This window comes from Lutra lutra, chromosome 4 (genome assembly GCF_902655055.1).
Source record: "Lutra lutra chromosome 4, mLutLut1.2, whole genome shotgun sequence".
NCBI lineage: Eukaryota > Metazoa > Chordata > Mammalia > Carnivora > Mustelidae > Lutra > Lutra lutra.
Window position 1 is genome coordinate 145373442 of NC_062281.1, and position 20807 is coordinate 145394248.

Consider the following 20807-nt stretch of genomic DNA (forward strand, 5'->3'; position numbering starts at 1 on the left):
TTCCTGAAACTATGTGCATCTAAAACAAAAACAACACATAATGAAATAGGACAGGAGTACAAGGAGAGACTCACAAATCCCTAATTATAGTAAATTTTAAAGTACCTCCTTCAGAAACTGATGAAATAAATAAAACTTAGGAAGGGTATAAACAGTTTGAACATAGCTAGCAAGTGTGATCTAATGAGCTGTGGTCAAACAAGTGTAATACCCAACACATGATAAAGCATGACCTAAAACTTTTACAAAAATATAACCAGTCTGGAGTCGCAAAATACTAAAATTGCTGTCACATTCTCTGACCAAAATTTTGTGTAGTTAGGAATCAATAATAAAAAGGCAGTCCTCTATAAAAATTTTAGCCCATGTGTTTGGAAACCTAGAACATTCTAAATAATTCATTGTTCAGAAAAATCATAATGGAATATATAAAATATTTAGAATTGAATGATGATGACAATAAAAACTTAGAGGAAAACTTTAATCTAAATACTGCATTATACTAAAACAGTCCTTAGTGGAAATTTTATACTTATAAATGCATATATTTAGGAAGGAAGAATGATTGAAACTAATAAGCCAAGCATTTAACTCAGAAGGATGGAAAAAGAATAGAATGAACCCCAAGAAATACAAGAAAGGAAATTGTAAAAGATAAAAAGTATTAAATACAAATAAAGTGTTAAATAGAAAACAAGGCAGTGATAAAGAAAAGCAACAAAATCAAAAGCAGTTTCTTTGAAAAGACTAATCAAATGGTAGACCTCTGGCAAGACTGATTTCTTTTTAAGTGGGAAAAGGAACAATATGTATTTCAAAGGAGCTGATAAATTACTATCAGCTTAAATATCTGATGAGCAGTTTGAGATATATGAGCCAAATGCTTCTTAATGTGGTCCACAATCTAATTTGGATGAAAGGGGCGCCTGGGTGGCTCAGTGGGTTGAGCCGCTGCCTTCGGCTCGGGTCATGATCCCAGGTCCTGGGTTCGAGCCCCACATCGGGCTTTCTGCTCAGCAGGGAGCCTGCTTCCTCCTCTCTCTCTGCCTGCCTCTCTGCCTACTTGTGATTTCTCTCTGTCGAATAAATAAATAAAATCTTTAAAAAAAAAAAATAATAATAATTTGGATGAAAGATTTTAAAACGTACCATTCTGCTTCTCAAACATTAATGTTTTAGTAGCTAAAAAGCAATTCTAATTTTCTCATTGATACCTTTCTGTTCAATAATATAGGTAATATTTTAAGAATATTACATTTCTTCCATAGGACTCAATAAAGGTATTTTGAATTTTAAAAAAGGAACCATTAACATTGTTATTTTTCATAAATTGATCCTCTAAAGCAGTTATTTGCTCTCCACTCTTGTTTAATAGTAATAATTTGGTTAATTAAAAGAATAACATGATTTCGGGGTACCTGAGTGGCTCAGTAGGTTGGGTGTTGGACTCGGATCCTAACTCTGCCACTTACTAGTTTTAGAGCCTTGGATAAGATATGTGGCTATTCTGTGCCTCGGTTTTCTCACCTGTAAAATGGGAATGAGTGACCAATGCAGAGTTTTGCAGATTAGTTTATATATGTAACATTTAAAACAGTGCCTGGTCCTAAAAATACTATTTAAGTGTTAGCCGTTACCATTAACATCATTGATTGTATTTCTAAACATCATGATCTGTTGAAAATTATCTTAGAGAAGGGGCTCCCTGAGCCTTACCGGAAAGTCCAAATACAATTTTGATTTGTTTGTTAAAAGGGTAGGTTTTTGTTTTTGTTTTTTTTTAAGATTTTATTTAGGGGCGCCTGGGTAGCTCAGTGGGTTAAGCCTCTGCCTTCGGCTCAGGTCATGATCTCAGGGTCCTGGGATCAAGCCCCGCATCGGGCTCTCTGCTCAGCAGGGAGCCTGCTTCCTCCTCTCTCTCTCTGCCTGCCTCTCTGCCTGCTTGTGAACTCTCTCTGTCAAATAAATAAATAAAATCTTTAAAAAAAAAAAAGATTTTATTTATTTGACAGACAGAGATCACAAGTAGGTAGACAGGCAGGCAGAGCGGGGGTGGGGTGGGGTGGGGGTGGGCAGGAAGCAGGCTCCCTGCTGAGCAGAGAGCCTGATGCAGGGCTCCATGCAGGGACCCTGAGACCATGACCTGAGCCAAAGGCAGAGGCTTACTGAGCCACCCAGGTGCCCCCAAATACAATTTTGAATGTAGCCCAGATTCAGCAATGGTACATATTTCACCAGTGTTTTATGAAACTGTCTTTAAAGGAAATCACATTCACAAGTATTTGTTATATATAACCTAGCAAGAAAAAGTACTATAGAATCTGCAGCTGTTTACTGTATGTTAATTGCTAATAGAATGAAATGAAATAAAGAAACCAATTATTAGTAACTGGAATACTCTTTCTTTTTTCTTCTTTTTTTAGGGGGGTGGAGGGGCAGAGGGAGAAGAGGTGAGAGAATCCCAAGTCACAGAGCCCAGTGCAGGGCTGGATCTCACAACCCTGAATTCATGACCTGAACCAAAATCAAGAGTCAGATGCTATAACCGACTGGGCCACCAAGGAACCCCAGTAACTGGAATACTCTTAATAATATATTGGAGTCCAAATAGTCTCTGCTAACTGATCCAAGTGTTATTCTTAGAGATATTAAAACTCCTCCTATTATCAATTGGAAAAGTATATTAGAAATGTAAGTCCTTCTATAAGAAGATTGAGATTAATGCTATTGATTATATTTTATAGAATAAGATATCTAATCCCCTTACCATAATAAAAATGTTTCAGCAGGCATTGAACACTTGGTGAAAATTCAAATAAAGTATTCTTTTACTATTTCTCACCTAACTTTATTGACTGATGGTGCTAAAATGTGAAAATTAATTACAAGTTAAAGGAACAAAGTAATTTTAATATTTAATTGTGGACCTTTATTGAATGCAGACAGCATAGCACAAAATTCAGGAAATTAATATTAACCTTTAGGCAAAGATTTTCTGAAAATAAGGTTTAATATGTATCATGGGATTTCATATCCAGCTTGATTTTTTTTTTTTTTAATTTTTTTCAGCATAACAGTATTCATTATTTTTGCACCACACCCAGTGCTCCATGCAATCCGTGCCCTCTACAATACCCACCACCTGGTGCCCCCAACCTCCCACCCCCCACCCCTTCAAAATTCTCAGATCGTTTTTCAGAGTCCATAGTCTCTCATGGTTCACCTCCCCTTCCAATTTCCCTCAACTCCCTTCTCCTCTCCATCTCCCCTTGTCCTCCATGCTATTTGTTATGCTCCACAAATAAGTGAAACCATATGATAATTGACTCTCTCTGCTTGACTTATTTCACTCAGCATAATCTCTTCCAGTCCCGTCCATGTTGCTACAAAACTTGGGTATTCATCCTTTCTTTCTTTTTTTTTTTTTTTTTTTTTTTTTACAGCTTTATAAACATATATTTTTATCCCCTGGGGTACAGGTCTGCGAATCGCCAGGTATACACACTTCACAACACTCACCATAGCACATACCCTCCCCGATATCCATAACGCCACCCCCTCTCCCAACCCCCTCCCCCCATCAACCCTCAGTTTGTTTTGTGAGATTAAGAGTCACTTATGGTTTGTCTCCCTCCCAATCCCATCTTGTTTCATTTACTCTTCTCCTAAGCTTGATTTTTTTTTTTAAGAAAGATCGATTTTAACAGATTTTTTTCCTCAAGAGTTCTCTAAAGTCATAAATAAAATATTGTTACTGTTTTTCCCTTTAATACTTGGTTAAATAAACTCTTACTACTTGGAATTTAAGGATAGAGACAAGTCAAATAATGAAAAGTTAAAACGAGAGAGATAACCAGTACTTTAGGAAGATCTCTAAATCATAACTTTCTCTCTTTTTAGAATTAAAGACTATCTTGAGTTAATTTAGTTATGATACAGTTTTGGGGTTTTTTTTTTGTTTTGTTTTGTTTTGGTTTTTTTTTTTTTGAGAGAATCCATAAGATCTAAAGTAACAATGAGGGAAGTTGGGCGCCTGGGTGGCTCAGTGGGTTAAGCCGCTGCCTTCGGCTCAGGTCATGATCTCAGGGTCCTGGGATCGAGTCCCGCATCGGGCTTTCTGCTCAGCAGGGAGCCTGCTTCCCTCTCTCTCTCTCTTTCTGCCTGCCTCTCCATCTACTTGTGATCTCTCTGTCAAATAAATAAATAAAATCTTTGAAAAAAAAAAAACAATGAGGGAAGTTATTGTTCATCAGTTTCTGAACCAACTTACTCAGTGAAATTATAAATATCAGAGAATAGAAAATATACATTAAATAAGCTCTTCCCCTAGTAATAGGAGCAAGTAAGAATAATGAAATAAAAATTAAGTGAAGGAAAAGGGTGCCTGGGTGGCTCAGTGGGTTAAGCCTCTGCCTTCGGCTCAGGTCATGGTCTCAGGGTCCTGGGATCGAGGCCTGCATCAGGCTTTCTGCTCAGCAGGGAGCCTGCTTCCCAGTCTCTCTCTGTCTGCCTCTCTGCCTACTTGTGATTTCTCTCTCTGTCAAATAAATAAATAATATTATAATATAAATATATTAATAAAAGAAATTATAATATAATAAATAATAAATAAAATAAAAAATTCTTTAAAAAAAAGAAGCAAACAACAAAACAGCTTCTGTTAAAAAAAAAAAAAAAATTAAGTGAAGGAAAAAGTGTAAACCAGCATTGGGAAGTCTGTTCCAGACAGTACTTTAATATGTTAATGAATTACGTTTGAAAATTTAAAGAAATTGCCTTCGTGTTATTTCATCTAGAAGTATCGGACCCTCCTGCAGTAGTACATGGAGCTATACTTTCCAATTCATGTAGACACAGAGCATTTGGATTGTGGCTCATCTGCACTGAGATGTGCTATAAGCATAAAATATACACCATGTATCAAAGACAGTGTGAAAAAGAGAATATGAATGATCTCACTAATAATTTTATATTTTATATATAAAATATATAAAAATAAAGAAAGGTCAAAATTGTAGTATTTTGAGTATGTTGGGTTAAATGAAATAATAAAATTTATTTCACCCGTTTTTCCTTTGTGAAGAATAAGGACATTGAGTTAAGTAATAGTTCCTGTGCCAGTTATTGAACAAATGGAACAACATAATAATACATAGTGTAAGGAGGTTGTCACCAACTATACATTTAAAAATGATTTCTTTGGACTTCTTTTCATTAGTAGTAAAAAGTTTCGATTATTCATTTGCTTGCTTATTCACTCAATAAACATTTATTAAAGGCCAGTGTATGTAAGATATTAAGAATTTTTTTGCTAATATGTCCTCAAATACTTGTTATACATCAAATATGTTTGAAGTGTATGTTATACTGTACCATGAAGTACAGTAGAACCAACAACTAAATGGAGAACTCATAAAACAATTATCTACTTGACCACTAATAAGTGCAAACATCATGTTCTACTAGGCTGTAAAATCAAATTTACCTTTCAACCCCACACACAGGATCTTTCCAAGAATTTAGTAAATCATTATGCATTTTTTAATATGTTTTTAAAATCAGGCACATTTATCAAATTTATTTTACTGTGATATCACTAGAAACTTACTGTTTTGTAGATATAAATATCACCAACCGGGGCACCTGGGTGGCTCAGTGGGTTAAGCCTCTGCCTTTGGCTCAGGTCATGATCCCAGGGTCCTGGGATCAAGCCGTGCATTGGGCTCTCTGCTCAGCAGGGAGCCTGCTTCTCCCTCTCTGTCTGCCTGCCTCTCTGCCTACTTGTGATCTCTCTGTCAAATAAACAAATAAAATCTTTAAAAAACAAAAATCACCAACCCACTGTTAACTTTGAGGCAAAAAATAGGAGTGAAATAATACAAACTGGAAACTTTAAGATGATATTGTTTATTAAAATATTTGACGAAAGTATCCTTTATCTATAAAGATTGGTTTTTTTCTACATAAAGTCATCATGAATAAAATATTGGGATTTGGGAAATTTTAAAAAATAGCTATTGAAAAATTATTCATAATAGTGATTTTTCTTTTCTATAGCAAATTCTAGGATACTTTTTCTTTACTTCTCTTTCATTAGTCTACCTTTTTATTCTCTATCTAAAGTTTGGTGATCTAAATTCTATTTAAAATTTGACAATTTCCCCCCTAACTTTAAGTTCTTCTTTTTACTCTATGTATATAGGAAAGAGGAAAAAATTGAGTCACCTCAGTTTAACCAAAAGGAAGGAATCTACAACAAAGGACAATGATGAGTAAGTTTATTGTTTTTGAAATAATAAATACATGTCTTGAAAGAAAAGAGTCATATTTCTTAAAGTAATAATTTAAGAGAAATAACTTATTTGCAAAAATTAAAAAATAGTTTATACCTGAGTCGATATATTCTTTTTTTTTTTTTTTTAAAGATTTTATTTATTTATTTGACAGAGAGAGATCACAAGTAGACGGAGAGGCAGGCAGAGAGAGAGAGAGGGAAGCAGGCTTCCTGCTGAGCAGAGAGCCCGATGTGGGACTCGATCCCAGGACCCTGAGATCATGACCTGAGCCGAAGGCAGCGGCTTAACCCACTGAGCCACCCAGGTGCCCCGATATATTCTTTTTTAAAGAAGTAAAATATTTTGTGATGCATTTTGAAGGGTTCATGTGATCATGATATGTGATATCTTAACTTTTTAAAAATATTTCTTCATTTGAGAGAAAGAGAGAGTGCAAGTGGGGTCAGTGGAGTGGGAGAGGGAAAGAGAGAATCTCAAGCAAACTCCCCACTGAGTGCAGAGCCCATGCAGGGCTCAATTTCAGGACCGTGAAATCATGACCTAAGAGAAAACCAAGAGTTGGACACTCAACTGACTGAGCCACTCAGGTGCCCCTATGAGATCTTAATTTTAATACTCATTGAGCGCAGCTTGCCAGTCCATGAATAAGAGACCAGCTTAAGATAAATCTGGGGAAAAACGACCTTTTCAGATTTTATATGGATGGAAAAGTAATCCCTCATCTGGGAACATAGTGCCTAACAAATAGCTGGTTCAAGAGCTGGAACACAGTGAATGAAGCCAGCACAGTAAGCGATCCAGAGGAACCCAGCATGCTTATATCCCAGCACCCAGCTATTTTCATACTGGCCAGCCAATGCTGCCTTGAATGAAGATAGTATTTACAAAAATCTACTTCTCCTATATATTCTAGGAAGAATAGTTATATCTATCCACCGAGGCTGGAAAATTGAATTAACCAGAAGAGGGGGTTAAATTTTCAAAGTAGTTCTTACATTCAGCTCATTGACCCTTTCAGCTATGTTGTCTTTGTGCCACGCAATATGATGGGTAGCTAAAAACAAAGAAATTGGGAGCTTATGGCTTTATGTTGTAAGTTAATATACCTTGCCAAACTTAGAAATAGGTTATAAGTTATGTTTCAAAATTTTTTTACTCATTTAAGTGGAATTCAGAATGCATTTTCCATATAAATAGTGTAACTAGTGGTTATGACCCCAGAAGTCTATTTTTTTTCATAATGTAGCTGAACTATAGTATTAATCAGTACTAGTCTAGAGTAAAATATACAAAAATTGAATGCCATTTAGAGTACGACAAGGACAAAGAGAAGTGTTTCACAAAGATATTTCTTTGTTTGGCATCTCCTACATCTATCATCATATCTCCTTTATTTTCTTTTACTAGATGCTTTTCCTAGCTACGCTCCCCCAGCTCCAAATATTTTCATTTTCCCTGACCCACAAGTATTTTTGTTGTAAATTACTACTCCTTCCTTCCCCTAGCAAAGTTCCCATTTCCTCAGTGAAACCAGTTGCAACCAGATATTAAGAGGAAAGCATTCTTTGGGTTCCCAGGTAGCTCAGTTGGTTAAACATCCAACTCCTGGTTTCAGCTTAGCTCATGATCTTGGGGTCATGAGACTGAGTCCTGCATTGAGCTCCGTTCAGCATGGAGGCTCCTTCAGATTTGCTTCTCCTCCCACTGATGCTCTCCCTAAAAAAAAAATAAAAAATCTTTCCCAAAAAAGGGAAAGAATTCTCTTTTTGTTTAACTTATTTAATGTATTTTTTAACTGGCAATGTATACACACACACAGAAAAAGAAATTTTACAAAAGGATATACAGTGAGAGCAAGTGGCAAGTAACAATTTTTGAAACGTATGATTTTATATTTGAAAGCAGATACCTGGGTGTTATGTAAACTGATGAATCACTGAACTCTGTCTCTGAAACTAATAATAGACTATATGTTAATTAATTGAATTTAAGTTTTAAAAATTAAACAAAATGAAAGCAGATACCTGCTAAACCAAATGAATTTCTGATATAATTATATGAAGTATAACAAACTTGGGAATAAAAGTAGGCAGTGAAGGAGGAAAATTTTTTGGACAACAGAATACCACATAAACAAGCAAAACTTACCCTTGCTTTCCGCCCAATCAGCTCCCCTTAGCTATTCTAACTTTTTATACTTTTATCCCTTCCTTATTCTTCTGAACCCATCGATTTGTTGACGGTGCCAGATTTTTAACCATAGCTCTTGTAGCAGTGAGCTTTCAAGTAGCAAGGGAACAAGAACCCTTGTTATGGTTCACTTAGGAATTTGCCTGTATTTATTTAATTTCTCTTAATATTTATTTCTAAAGATCCCTATTACTTATGTGTATCATTCCATGACTTGATATTAGAATTAGTGAACTTAAGGACAAGCCAGGATATTTTATAAAAGATAAAAATAGGCTTGCTGATTTTTTTTTTTTTGCACTCAATAATGAGTCAATCCCAGTCAATAAAGCCATTTTACTAGCTTTAATAATGGGTTCTTCATTTGTTCCATTTGTTTGGATTTCTTTTATTATCTTGTAAACCCATTCTAAAGCCTTGGTTTTTGAAAACCTGAAATTAAATTGAACATTTCACATCTATACATCAGTTTTAAATGTTATAACATTTTATTTTTTTATTTATTTTTAGATTTTATTTATTTATGATAGAGTGAGAGAGGGAACACAAGCACAGGGGAGCTGGAGAGGGAGAAGCAGGCTTCCTGCCAAGCAGGGAGCCCAATATGGGGCTTGATCCCAGGACTCTGGGAACATGACCTGAGCCAAAGGCAGACACCTAAGAACTGAGCCACCCAGGCACCCCAATATAGCATTTTATATTTTGTTTTGGAAATTGTGTAAGTTAGGGTTGTCCAGAGAAACAGAACCAAGTGCAGAGACATATATGTGTAATAACATAATAATAATATAGTATTAATAAAATATAACAGTTAATGATAATAAAATGGCATTGATGTAATTGTTATTAATAATTAAAATGTATTGGGGTGCCTTGGTGGCTCAGTTGGTTAAGCATTCAACTCTTGATTTCAGCTCAGATTATATTCTCACAGTTGTGGGATCAAGCCCATTGGGCTCTGTGCTCAGCAGGGAGTCTGCTGGAGATGCTCTCTCTCCCTCTACCTTTGCCCTTCCCCCCCACTTGCACGCACACACATGTTCTCTCTCTCTAAAATAAGTAATCTTTTTTTTTTAATTTTTATTTTTTATAAACATATAATATATTTTTATCCCCAGGGGTACAGGTCTGTGAATCGCCAGGTTTACACACTTCACAGCACTCACCTTAGCACATACCCTCCTCAATGTCCATAACCCCACAAAATAAGTAATCTTTAAAAAAATGATTTAAAAATACTGATGATGAGTTTTTATATATATATATATATATATATATATATTTGCATATATAGAGATAGATTGATTGTGAAGAATTGGCTCATGCAATTAGAGAGGCTAAGTCCTACCATCTACCATCCACAAGCTTGAGACCCAAGAAAGCCAGTGGTGTAATTCAATTTCAAGTCCAGAGGCCTGACAACCAGGGAATCTGATGGTGTAAATCCTAGTTTAAGAGCAGAAGAGCAATGTCCCAATTCAAACAGGCAAGTAGGGTGAGTTGCCTGGGTGGCTCAGTGCCTTTAGGGTCCAACTCTTCATTTCAGTTCAGGTCACGTTCTCAGGGTCATGAGATAGAGCCTCATGCTGGCCATGGAGCCTGCTTGAGATTCACTCTTTCCCTCTCCCCCTCCCCCTCCCCTCCATGCTTGCTCTCTTGCTCTCTCTCTAAAAAATAAAAGAAATTTAAAAAATAAAACAATTTAAAAAAATAAACAGGCTGGGAACCAATCCTCCCTTCCTCTGCTTTTTGTTCTATTGAGCCCTTCAAAGAATTAAATGATGCGCACCTACTACGGGAACCCTACAAAGTCAAATAGTACGGAAGTGGTTATACAGTGGTGATTTTCTAACTCCATCATTCCTTCTATTAGTCGGCCTTTTAAAAATTCATGGGTTTATAGTGATAAAGGGTTTTTCCTAGCTTTCCCCTTTCCACGTTTGCAGCCTTTCTCAGAGACAGTAGATCTTTGGCTCCTAATAGCAGCAATATATTTTCATATTTGCTTAATCTTACACGAACACAAAATAGTTTCAGAATTCCTGCACTCATAGTGCTATTAAAAACCAGCTTGCAAAGCATTCCAGATTTGTTTGCAGTCTTCTTTGTATTTAATTTGATAGTATATAGACAAATTACTATGTTCAGAACTATGTGGATTAGTTCTCTTTTCATATTGTTTTCTGTTTTAATTCCAGTGTAGGTAACAGCGCTATATTAGTTTCAGGTATAAAATATAGTGGTTCAACAATTCAAAACATTACTCAGTATTCAGCATGATAATTGTACACTTTAATCCTCATCACCCATTTCACCCATTCCCGCCCCCCCACACACACACAGCTCCCCTCTGGTAACCATCAGTTTGTTCTCTGTCATTAAGAATCTGTTTCTTAGGGTGCCTGGGTGGCTCAGTGGGTTAAGTCTCTAACTTCAGCTCAGGTCATGATCTCAGGGTCCTGGGATCGAGTCCCACATCGAGCTCTCTGCTCGGCAGAGTGCCTGCTTCCTCCTCTCTCTCTCTCTCTGCCTGCCTCTCTGCCTACTTGTGATCTCTCTCTGTCAAATAAATAAATAAAATCGTTAAAAAAAATCCCCTGTTTCTTGGGGAATGCTTGGGTGGCTCAGTCAGTTAAGCAGTCTGCCTTTGGCTCAGGTCATGATCCCAGGGTCTTGGGATCGAGTTCCAAGTCAGGCTCCTTGCTCAGTGGGGAACCTGCTTCTCCCTCTGCGTGCCACTCCCCCAGCTGTGCTCCCTAGTGCTCTCTCTAACAAACAAAATTTTATTTACTTTTTTTTTTTGACAAACAAAATTTTTAAAAATCTTTAAAACATTTAAAAAAAAGAATCTGCTTATTGGTTTTTCTTCTTTGCTCATTTATTTCTTAAATTCCAGATATGAGTGAAATCATACAGTATGTCTTTCTCTGACTTCTATTGCTTAGCATTATACTCCCTACCTAACTCCATTCATGTTGTTGCAAATGGCAAGATTTCATTCTTTTTTATGGCTGAGTAATATTCCTGTGTGTGTATGTGTGTTTGTATGTGTGTGTATCACATCTTCTTTACCCAGTTCATCAATTGATGGACACTTGGGCTGCTTCCATAATTTGGCTATTGTAAATAGTGCTGCAGTAATCATAGAGGTGCATGTATCCCTTTGAATTAGTGTTTTTGTATTTGGGGGGTAAATACCCAGTGGTGTGATTGCTGGATAGTAGGGTAGTTCTATTTTTAACTTTCTGAGGGACCTCCATGCCGTTTTCTGCAATGGCTGCCCCAGTTTGTATTCCCATCAACAGTGTAAAAATGGTTCCATTTTCTCCACGTTACTTGGATTAGTTCTTTGAAGAATTAGTTATTCACCTGAAGTAGTTAGGTTCTCTTGTTTCTATTTGTATTCAATTTTAATCTTTTTTTTCTCTCATCCTTTTTGATTTAATTTTTTTTAAGATTTTATTTATTTGACAGAGAGAGACACAGCGAGAGAGGGAATATGAGCAGGGAAAGTAGGAGAGGGAGAAGCAGGCTTCCTGCTGAGCAGGGAGCCTGATGCAGGGCTCGATCCGAGGACCCTGCGATCATGACCTGAGCCGAAGGCAGACACTTAAGGACTGAGCCATCCAGGAGCCCCTGATTTAATTTTTTTAATGATGTAAAACATTAACATGGTTCCAAAAGCCAAAACTTTACAAAAAAGTATATTCAGAGAAGTGTCACTCGCTGCCCCATTCTTTCTATCTACTCCCTGTAGGTAGCCAAATTCATTAATTTCTTTCTGGTTTATCTTTCTTATGTTTATTTTTATAAAATTAGGTTGTTTCATTTCTTTTTTCTGATTTCCCTTTTTATATGAAGATGGCATATAATATATACTCTTTTACACTTTTTGTTTTTCAATTATGTATTTGTCCTAAAATGACACCCTGTTAATCAATTTGGCAAGTTTTAAATATAAGAATTCTTCCAACAGGAAAATATAGTTCCTCATTCTAGGCTTAAAATTTTTTCCCCAGAAAACAAGCAGTTAGTGACATGTCAATAAAACTCATTTATAAACAAACACCTACACATTAATATTTTATGTGAAGTTCCATATCCTTTATATTCTGAAAGGAAAATATATTATATAATTCACTGCCATTAGCTTTTCTTCCTCTTGGCAGTTTCCTGCGGGCTACTGTCACTGCTATGAAAATGCAGTAATAGTGACTATCCTTCTGCAGGGTTTACTTCCATTAAACTTTTAATTTTCAGATTGTAGATTCACGTGCCATTGTGAGAAGTAAAATAGATGATGTGTAACCATTTCCCACTTTACTGACATGATAACATCTTGCAAAACTATGGGACAGTATCACAACCAGAAAATTGACATTGCCACAGTCCACTGGTTTTTATTCAGATTTCTGAAGTTTTACATGCACTCATTGGTGTGTGTTGTGTGTATTCTTACTTCTGTGTAACTTTATCACATGTGTAGATTCACCACCACCAAGATACAGGACATTCCCATCACCACAAAAGTCCCTCCTGTTGTATAAAGGTTATTTTTAGCCATTGGCTTATTCTCTTGTAGATAAAAAGTAATTTATTTTAGATTTTTTTAAAAATTTCTACACTAATCCAAATAAAATCTTTCTAATTGTAAAGAATTATGCTAGAGAAGCGCCTAGGTGGCTCAGTGGGTCAAGCCTCTGCCTTTGGCTCAGGTTGTGATCTCGGGGTCCTGGGATCAAGCCCCACACCGGGCTCTCTGCTCAGCAGGGAGCCTGCTTCCCCCTCCCCCTCTGCCTTCCTCTCTGCCTATCTCTCTCTCTCTCTGTCAATAAATAAATAAAATCTTTTAAAAATAAAATAAAGAATTATGCTAGAACTGGGCTTTTTATTTGTTTGTTATGAATGCAGTAAATTGTGACAGGTAGCCGCTGCCCAGAATTCTAAGTCTGGGGGAACAAGAGAATTCTAAGTCTGAGTTAGTGTTTATTATATTTTAAGCATTCAGTAATGCAACAAGAATTGGATTTATGGATCATTTTCTTCTTAAATCTTCTTAAATCACCCTTAAGAAGTCTCTAAGGGTGAGTTAGTTGAACATGGTTAACAAAAACTTAAAATGAAAATAAAGTCATGCCTGTATTCTGTAGGTACATAAAGACTAAAAGAGAGACCGATATTGACGAGACTTACCTTTCAACTGTTCAAAATTTTTACATGGAAGAATGAAAACCTTCCCCCAAAGATCGGTAACAAGATGGGCATGCCCATTTTCACCACTAGTACTCAACAGTTTACAGGAAATTCTAATCAGAGCAATTAGAAGGAGGGAGGGAAAGGAAGAAGAAAGAAAACAAAAGAAAAACAAAAGAAAACTATCTCTATTTGCAGACAACATGGTGCTATATATAGAAAATTCCAAAGAATGCACAATGACTGTGTTCCTTATTATGTAACTCTGAATAATTAATTTGTTTGTTTCCATATCTGTAAAATGGTATAGATAATGTTTATCACAGAGCGTTATTTTAAAGATTAAGATAGAGCTTGTAAAGTAGCAAGTACCATGCTTTGACTTTGGAAAGAGTTCAGAAAAAAACTTAGCAATGTATTTCATCGTCACAATCCAGCTATTATCATTCAAAATAATCAGTTTAGATAAAAAATTAGGTAAGTAGAGGTTCTGTGACCAATTTACCTTTTTCTCTATAAGACATAATATTAAGAGGACAAACAAAACCCTGAGGATTTTGTCCCTGTAATGTACATAACTTTGCATAACTTTCAGGTTTCTTGAGATTATATACAAATACATCTCTTATAGGTAGTGACTTTGATGTAAATTATTAGAAATGGAATTAACTAAGAGTTTATTGTAGCCTTTGAGAGAATATAATACCAACAGAGTAGTAAGGCAAAAATCTGAACATAAAAGTTTAATTTCAGTATGGAGGAACAGAGATTGTGTTTAGACCATTATTTTGAGCAATGGTTTGTGGGGAATAAAAGAATGTTCATTAAATTAAGTAAAAGCACTAAGCAGTATCAGGGGCCCAGCAAATCATATACTTGTAATATTGACCATCAATACTGCTGTAAGATTTCTGTAGCACTCACAGTTTAGCCAGAGAGTGAATAATCCAAATAGGTAGGAAATCCAAGATTACAGATTAGAAGGACATGTGTGTGGCAGAAGGTTAAGGGGCTTTTGTTCTTTTTGTAACTATCCCCAACTTTTTAAAAATGTGATTGACAGGGGCGCCTGAGTGGCTCAGTGGGTTGGGGCCTCTGCCTTCGGCTCAGGTCATGATCCCAGGGTCCTGGGATGGAGCCCCACATCGGGCTGTCTTCTCAGCAGGGAGCCTGCTTCCTCCTCTCTTCCTGTCTCTCTGCCTACTTATGATTGCTGTCTGTCAAATCAATAAAATCGAAAAAAAAAATGTAGTTGACAAATTTGTATATATTTAAAGTGTATAATGTGATGATTTGAAATATATGCGTGTGTGTATGTATCCATTCCATGAAACTTGTTGCTATCAAGATGGGAGGAGTTGATTTCCTTCAGAAAGAAGTAAAAGAAGGAGAGGAAAGGAGATTAAAATAAAAATGGGCTGGCTAGCTCAGTCAGTGGAGCATTTGACTCTTGATCTCAGGATCCTGAGTTTGAGGCCCATGTTAGGCAAAGAGTTTACTTAAAAATTAAATTAAAATAAAATTTTAAAAAATGAAATAAAAATGGAAAGAATGATGGATTATCTACTAGTCTACTGGTCATGCAGTGAAGACAAGTTTCCCTGAGAAAGCAGCTCAAGCATGTGAAGAATATTCTGAAAACAGTTTCCCGAGTTATTTGATACTCAGGCCATACGGCTCTCCAACGTTGTCAAAAACAGTTTGCCTAGCTGAGCCCCTCAATAACTATTTTAACTTGAGAAACAGAATTATTAACAGGTCCTTTGGGGATGCACATGCACAACTCCTGGGGGCACCATTCCCATCTTAATCTATCTTTTTTTTTTTTTTAAAGATTTTATTTATTTATTTGAAAGATAGCATGAGCGAGGAGAAGGTCAGAGAGAGAAGCAGACTCCCTGTGGAGCCGGGAGTCCGATGCGGGACTCGAACCCGGGACTCCAGGATCATGACCTGAGCCGAAGGCAGTTGTCCAACCAACTGAGCCACCCAGGCGTCCCCATCTTAATCTATCTTAACAGGCCTCTTGGAGTCATTCAAGTGGCAGCCCTGCAGGACCCACTTTTCCCACATAATTCCATAAGGGTCAACAAGGTATATCATCAGTTCTTTAAAGTGTGGTGGGTAAGATGGTGTAGAGAGACTGTCACTTCAGTCCTCCCAGGAAAAAAGAGTGCAAGATGAAGAGCCCTTAGAATTGCTTCTCATGGTGAAATAGCTCATTTGCCCAGCATTGCCCCTGTGAGGCAGTGAGTAACGTTGATATAACGTTAGGGGAAGCTAGAGGTTCCCAGCCCTGGGTGGGAATCATTTAAACCCACTTGCTCCTTGAGACTTTTGGAGCTCAATGGAAGTAGCTGGAATTCCTTTATGACACTATCTTTAAACTGAGGTTCAGGTACTAAGCAAGTAAGGCATCTGACAGGTGATTCTTCATTGAAATACATGATAATAAGGGAAAACTTTTAAAGAAAAAAAAAATCACCTGCAATTCCATTTTCCTCACATAAGTTTTGGGTTTTGCGTAAATGCTGTTTCTCCATTCCTTGCTTGCATACCTCATATATTTTACTTGGATGAAACATACTGTACAGATTCATTGTGTATGAAAATTTAACATATCATGTTAGTCTTATTTTTAATAGTACAGAAATGTTAATGGATAACACTGATGTGGTTTTGAAAGCATTTAAATAAAATTTCTGGCTTCTTTTCATAAAATCAATAGTACAGATCTGTGGTCTCTGAAACAGTAGTCACTAGCCAGCCACACATGAGCATCTGAAATGTGACTAGTCCGAAATGAGATGTGCTGCCAGTGTAAAGTACACACTGGATTTTGAAAAAAAGCATAAAATAGCTCATGAATAATTTTTATTGATGATACTTGAAATGATAATACTTTGGATATATTAATTAAAATATATTATTAAAATAAATTTCACTTGTTTCTTTTTACTTCTTTCAGTGTGGCTACTGGAAAATTTTAAATTACATATGTGGCTAACATTTTATATCAGACTGCACTGATATAGATTATAAAATTGGAACAGATACTAAAACTAGAACAATAAGGGGATGGTTAAATCATCTTTGGTATATTTACTAGGTACAGTATTACACGGCCTTGAAAATTACAAACCTATGGGTGATGTGGCCAAAAAATATATATGTAATTTTATATTTAGGAAAGTATGATATAAAGTTATAGAAATTGTCTCCAAAAAAACCTAAGAATTTTTCCTGTATGCTAATATGCTAACTAGCGATATGTTCAGGGGGTAAGATTACAAATGAAGTTTTCTTTGTTTTCAAATTTAAAAGAATACCTTTATAATCTTTATCACACCGAAATTTATTTATTTGTTTATTTTTTTAAAGATTTTATTTATTCATTTGACACAGAGAGACAGATCACAAGTAGGCAAAGAGGCAGTCAGAGAGACGGGGAACCAGGCTCCCCACTGAACAGAGAGCCTGATGTGGGGCTCAGTCCCAGGACCCTGAGATCATGACCTGAGCTGAAGGCAGAGGCTTAACCCACTGAGCCACCCAGGCATCCCCACACTGAAATTTATTAAGCCATAAATCTTATTTTTTGTTAAAAAAAAAAAATCACTGGGTAACAGTGACTCATAGACTTAGATCAAGATAAATAAGGAGAGTGGTAAAATTAGGGTTCTCAGAGTGGTAACTGTGGAGAAAAGAGCAAGCCAATTAACTCCATTTCACATCCTCTCCCCCTGTTCAGTGGGAATAAAAGAAAGCAAAAACGCCAACGGCAGGATGACTGATAATATATGTTGTGTTTATAAAGAGATGAAAGAATGAAGGAGGAACATTTACATCTTTTACCACCTTGTAAAGAAAAGGATTAGAAAACTGAATCTAAGATCTTTTAAAAAGAATTAAAGGTGTGAAAATGACTTACTGTGTTTAAATGCTTGATCTTGGTAATTTTTTTTTCATTCATAGATTCATGGAGTTGCTAGCTAAAGTTGAGAAATCATCAGAAGAAATCATGGAAATAATGCAAAACTTAAGCAGTCTACAGGTTAGCTTTTTTTTTTTTTTTCCTTTGGGGCATATAATTTTTCGTATGTCTGTTACCCCACTTGAAAAAGGAAAATAGGAAAGAAGCCCCAGCTTGGAGAATTCAATCCAGAAATGAGTTCGCAGGGAATATGTCTAATTTCCTTTTCATGGGAATTTTTCTTATAGGAACATGAATTAACCATAATATTTTAGTAATATGTGACTTTTTCACATTTTAAAGCTTGCAGTACTTGACCTGCCAGAAAAAATTAAATTTCCCACCAAGTTTAAGCTTTTCAGATGAAAGAAACCATAAACTGTATTTTCCCTAGACTTGTCAGAAATATTATATTTGTAGAGAACTTAACTCATTTAAGATGTCTTTTTTTTAGGCTTTGGAGGGCAGTAGAGAGCTTGAAAATCTCCTTGGTGTCTCACATGCATCATGTTTCTTACAAAGAGAAATGCAGAAAACGAAAGAACTAAGTAAGAAAAATTCATGAGTTTTCAATGGTTCTCTCTCCATTCCTTATTTGTAAATGTAAATATATATGCTAATGTTTTCAGTTTTAGAGATAAACCTAATTTTCCCAAATTTAAATCTGATAGACTTTTTTATATATGGCATTACTGAACATGTAATGGAAATATTATTTAGAGAATAAGAAGCCATATATATATATCTTTTGCCACGATATGTTACTTTAGGGATTCTTGTTGAATATGAAGGAAAAGAATATGCCTTGCAAACTGATAACCAGACTTTTTAAAAATCTGGTGCTTATTCTTTAAATATAGGATATAATAAGGTATTGCATTTTATACTTGATACCTGTATATATTACTTCAAATTATTTTTTTCTCATGAAGTTATCCCAGGATAAGAAATTATTCATATGCCATGCTAATTCTTAACATGAGGTTTTTTGTTGTTGTTGGTTTTTTGTTTTTGTTTTTGGTTTTTGGTTTTGGGGTTTTTGTTTGTTTTTTAGTGATAAAAGTAACAGAACAAAAACTGTTTGAAAAGAAGAGTTCAGGACTTCCCAACAAAGGTAAAGTATTGTGTTTTCATTTATATAAAAAAATCCTTTCATCTCATTTCATCATCGAAAACCGGTCATCATGAGTCCTTTTTTAGTGTGATCTTTTTAAAAGATCATAAATCTCATTTGCAAACCTTATATTGAATTTGACAGACCATGTCTGATAAGATAACTTCCCTGATGATTAAACTTTTAAAATAACTTTTGAAATACAATTTTCAGTGTAAGATTTAAATTTTGTCTTTTTATTAAAAATTCTTGAGAATATAGACAAATAGGGAGAACAAAGCATTAATATTTAGCAACTTTTAATGGTGAATTAGGATTACACAGAGCATAAAAAGTTACTTTGTAACCAGTGTTCTGAAAACTTTCGGATCATTAATGATGTTTGATCTACTGTGAACTCATATGCCTCTGAGCATTTCGCAGTATGGGAAACTAAATTAGCAGGTTTTCGCATAACACATGCACATCCATACCTCAGTAAGCAAAATGATCATGGACTATAAACTATTAAAACCTTTAGACCAACTTAAGAGAGATCATTTTAGTATTACTGACATGAATGCCATTTTGCAATCTCTGCAAGTGGAGGTTGGCCTTTAAACGGGTAGCCATGTTTTAGTCTACCATTTTTGAGTTACCAATGACTACCATTTATAGTAATGGACCAGTAATTACTATGTACTAGGATCAGCGAGCAGATCTTTGTAGCAACTCTGCAAGATATCGTTGTCATTATAGATAAGGAACAAAGACAAAAAATGTTAAGTAACTTGCCCAAAGACACTACTACTTAAGTGTCAGAGCAGAGATTGCAACTAAAGACCAGTCTAACCTCAAGTAGTGTGGTTTTTCTCATTGCTCCATGTTCCCTCTTCCTACAACAAATGAAATCGTCTAGTCATCCCAGTGTTTAGAGTCAAACATATGAGGCATAACTGAAACCACTTCAGCCAGTGTAGTATGTTAGACTGTATTTAGGATCTTTTACAAGCCAGTGATGAATTTGCACTGGAAAGGGCTGGGATTCCCTGTTACTTCCGAAGGCCACCTGGGTAATGCAGGGCACTAGCTAGCCCTGGCAGGATTCCTCCAAGGCTCATGTGGGAAGAGAGCTGAGCAGGTTTCCTGAGCCATTCAGTAGAGCAGCTAACTTTCACTATAATCCCAAGAATTTAAGACTATGAAGTTAGCTTTTAGGAAAGGCTTAAGATCTCTTCTATACTGTGAAACTGGCTTATAATGTATAGCTGGGTTTCAGTCTCTTTTAACTTGACAAGTTTTAGAGGATCATAAGGGGAAATTAAAATGTTTACTATTTCCAAAGCAGAGGAAATCTTTCTTCTATATATTATGTGCCGATGGTGTGAATTTTTTTCAGTCTGTAATTTCCTAGAATTGACTAGAATTAGGCTTTACAGAGTTGGCTTTCACTAAATTTTGAGAAATAAGGAAGGGAAAATTGTAGAATAAATAAGTGAATTGTCACTTTAATAATGAGAAAAAGTTTTCCAAAAGTATTGTTGCCTTCCCTAAATATTTATTAAGATGTTGAAGTTATATTCCGTGTGTTAAAAATTATCTCCCTTCAGTTACCTAGTATATACCAATCCTTTGTGTGTTTATGCATGACCAGCCACAAAACTATTTTCTAGTATTTTAGGCATTGGAACTGACTTGCCCATTACCAAGTTTTCCCTAAGGACTGTTTGTTCATGCATAAAGGAGACTACTATGACTAAATCATGTTTTAAAATGTCTAATTAGCACTGATTATTTGTTGTGGTTTAAATGAAAACCGAGGGGCACCTGGGTGGCTCACTTGGTTGGGCGGCTGCCTTTGGCTCAGGTCATGGTTCCATAGTCTTAGGATCAAGCCCCACATCCTGCTCCCTGCTCAGCGGAGAGCCTGCTTCTCTCTCTCCCTCTGACTGCCACTGTGCTTACTTGTGCTATCTCTCTGCCAAATAAATAAATAAAATCTTTGAAAAAAAATTTAAATAAAAACTGAATTTAGATAATAAAATGTATAATAGCTATAAAA

At 35.9% G+C, this 20807-nt stretch overlaps 1 protein-coding gene across 4 annotated transcripts in view; it reads left to right on the forward strand.

Annotated features, from left to right (window-relative positions):
* Nucleotides 1–20807, forward strand: part of ITGB3BP (integrin subunit beta 3 binding protein) — a 68719-nt gene that overhangs the window by 38148 nt on the left and 9764 nt on the right. For 2 of the 4 annotated variants that reach the window (XM_047723841.1, XM_047723840.1), the window contains exons 4-7: nucleotides 6203–6272; nucleotides 17655–17733; nucleotides 18107–18200; nucleotides 18707–18766. In XM_047723841.1, the coding sequence (XP_047579797.1) occupies nucleotides 6203–6272; nucleotides 17655–17733; nucleotides 18107–18200; nucleotides 18707–18766 (303 nt within the window). The remainder of the gene's footprint in view (nucleotides 1–6202; nucleotides 6273–17654; nucleotides 17734–18106; nucleotides 18201–18706; nucleotides 18767–20807) is intronic. The other 2 variants (XM_047723843.1, XM_047723842.1) reach the window with 1 other exon arrangement.